We start from the raw sequence: 3094 nt of genomic DNA, 5'->3' as shown, positions 1-3094 counted from the left end.
AAGACCTGTTTTAATCCTTCCACTCGGCAACGACTATATATATATATATATATATAAATATAAAACATATATATATATATATATATAAAACATATTTATAGATATATATAAAACACAAATTTCCAATTTTTTTTTAGTACAAGTCTTTATAACTGTTACATTTGTTTCCCATTTTTTCCTTTTATAGCTTTATCACTTTATTGAAGATATAACACTAGAGGAAATAAAATATCTTACCTTTTATAAAGTTCTTCGGCTTCTCTGTTGTTCTTTAGTGATCGTAAACTTCTTGCAGCATTCACTATAGCAACAGTGTGATTAGGCTGTAGACGCATAGCCTGCCGGTATTGTTGAATGGCTTCTTCAACACGTCCTGCAAAACATATTTTGTTCCATTATATTGTGAACTGAGGAAATATTCCATAGAAAACGGTAAATCAATAGTCTACCAATAAATTCAGCTACTAATTTTCCTTTTATTTTCTGTGGATGTTTTTTTGGCTTTAATTACTGTGTATTTAATAGAGAGTAAAAAATGTTTGATATTATATAATGAAAGAACTATTATAATATTGGAAATTATACTAAAATTAACAAACAGATTTTGAACTCTAAAAAGAATACTCTTTTTTAACTGCGTAGTAGCTTTTCCCCTGAATTTGTTCTGTTTTTTCATATATATATATATATATGTGTGTGTGTGCGTGTGTGTGTGTATGCATGTAAAATACGGATCATACTTATATATACACACTGGATCATATACAAAAGTATTTTATTGAGTGAAAAAGCAAAAGCGTTTGTAAAGTCTGTTGAATCACTACTGAGGAAAACTAGATTAAAAATATCAAAACCGGTTTGACAGTCCAGCTAAGCTTGAAGGTATTTCGAATAACCTCTCGCCTTATACCTTTTCTTTCTCCTTTTTTGGCAATCAAGTTACTTTTGAAGTTTTTTTTAATCCTCTCTCAAATTATCAAAAGTAATTTGTCAGAATTTGATAGCGCGTTGACATTCAAATTTTGTATTGATGCTAGAATTAAAAAAAAAAAAACGTATTTGTTAAGAGTGACATTTACGGAACACTCTGAATGGAATTTATATTTTTTTGCACAAAAAAAGCAATTTTGGATTTTAAAATAGCAAAAAAATACATTTTAATTTAAATCTAGCCTTTATTCCATTATTTGTTTTAATTTCATACGCGAAGTAAGCAACAAAAACTACTTAAGGTCGTTAATTGGGTAAACAAATAAAAATCTCTCTAAAAATTACAAATAAATTGCTTTAGATAATCTTGTAGTTAATCTTGTTATTAACATAACCTTGCTTCATTAAACAAATCAACGTATAGGCTTAACTATACGACTCAATAATTATAGTAGAGTATATTTCTTAGGCACTGTAGAGAGTTCTTTTGCTTTTCTCTTCGTGTTCTTTGATTTAATGAGTTTTGGATCTATGTCGCCATGATACATGGATAGTCTTAGAGAAATCTTACGCATCGAAGCTTATTCCGGCGGCACGTTTTCTCTTCATTGCATCTCTAAAGCTATAAAGAACTTATAGCCTAAGCTGTAAGTACTTGACCACTATTGTAAGGTATCGTAGCGTAAAGAAAGCAAGAAAAAGTATAAACTAACGTTCACTGGACGGAAACTTTTGAGTAAATTTATTGAATTGCTCTTTATACGTTCGTAAATTTAGCAACAAAATTGCCTGTACTTGATTAAGATTTATTTGGTTCGTAAAAGTACATACTATGCGTGTAAAAAGCAATAAATAATAACGTAATAAATGTAGATTTAATGTTAATATTTATATAAGCAAAGTGTTTCGTAATCACTAACTCCACATATATGTTTTTAACTATTTCAGTTAAAATGAAGTTACAACTGTATTTAATGAAACTACAATATTCAAGAAGCAATATTAATTAATTTATAAGCAATATTAATTCTGTAATTTTATTAATTATGAAATGGCAGAAAATACATAAGGTAAAATGTTATTATAAACTAACAATCCAATGTTGAAACCAATCATAGTTAAAGCCTGATTAGTAATTAGTAAAATAAGTTTGATTTTTTTTTTGTTTTGTTTCATAAACGTCGTTGAACAGTTGATTGAGTTTTGACTACCGATGTTCATCTTAGTAGTCTTGTAATTCTGCACCAAATCTAGAAGACAAGGAAACTTTTGAATCACGTATTGCGAGAAATTCACCTTCGTGGAGGACTTTATGAGGGAACTAACCCGCATTTACTTCACATGGAGAGAAAACCACGAAAACCTCCAAATTGTTAGCTTGACGGTAAGGGGATTCCAACCCATGATCCTTCTACCTTTCATTATATTTATGTCAGCACTGGGATCGGTGCAAGCCGATTGCGGAATTCGTATTGACCAATTATCGCTGGGATTCGAATCCGGGTCGCCTGCCAATAAGATGATTCGGGTTAAACGCTCTATCCTCAGAGTCACCGTGACTCTTTCCATTATCTTTTAATGTCATTCAATTTACAAACCGGTTTTATTATTTTTAATTCTATCTCCCATCAATCTGACTCAAATAATGATTTGTAATTTTTTTAAGAAACCATGTTTTCTCCTAATATTTAAATATTTAAATACTCACTTTTTTTTCTTTTGTAACTTAAAATATGTCTTCAAGATGTATTTACTTCGGTAGTACCGAAACCTTTAACTATCTATCAGGTAAACAATCTTTCAGTACGCATGCCTTTTATAGTTACATCAAAAGGACGAATGTTTTTTCTAAATAAGCTTGCATAAATTGTAATGCTAGAGTAAAATGTTAACACTTTACAGTCTGATGTACCCTCTGATGGGATGTCAAAAGTCACCTCTTTGCACTAAGAAAAAATTTAGCGCCAAAACTACCAGAATAGGAAAAAAATTACCGTGTTTCCAGATCTATTAGGAACAACAACAAATTTTGTAATTAAGTAGTAAGCTACCACAGTAAAAATAAGTTACAAAAAACTAACTATGAAGATTATAGTTGGCTATTTTTTTTCTCCTTCGTAAAATACAAGTAATATATATATATAGTATACATATATATATATAT

At 29.6% G+C, this 3094-nt stretch overlaps 1 protein-coding gene across 1 annotated transcript in view; it reads right to left on the bottom strand.

The window, feature by feature from the left end:
- LOC107452602 (protein O-mannosyl-transferase TMTC1) overlaps window positions 1-3094 on the bottom strand; it is a 183587-nt gene that overhangs the window by 35825 nt on the left and 144668 nt on the right. The window contains exon 13 of the mRNA XM_043054161.2: window positions 238-373. Coding sequence (XP_042910095.1) covers window positions 238-373 — 136 coding nt within the window. The remainder of the gene's footprint in view (window positions 1-237; window positions 374-3094) is intronic.

The sequence above is a fragment of the Parasteatoda tepidariorum genome, chromosome X1 (assembly GCF_043381705.1).
Source record: "Parasteatoda tepidariorum isolate YZ-2023 chromosome X1, CAS_Ptep_4.0, whole genome shotgun sequence".
NCBI lineage: Eukaryota > Metazoa > Arthropoda > Arachnida > Araneae > Theridiidae > Parasteatoda > Parasteatoda tepidariorum.
The sequence above is the reverse complement of the archived record's forward strand: the minus strand, read 5'-3'. Positions and strand labels throughout refer to the sequence as shown.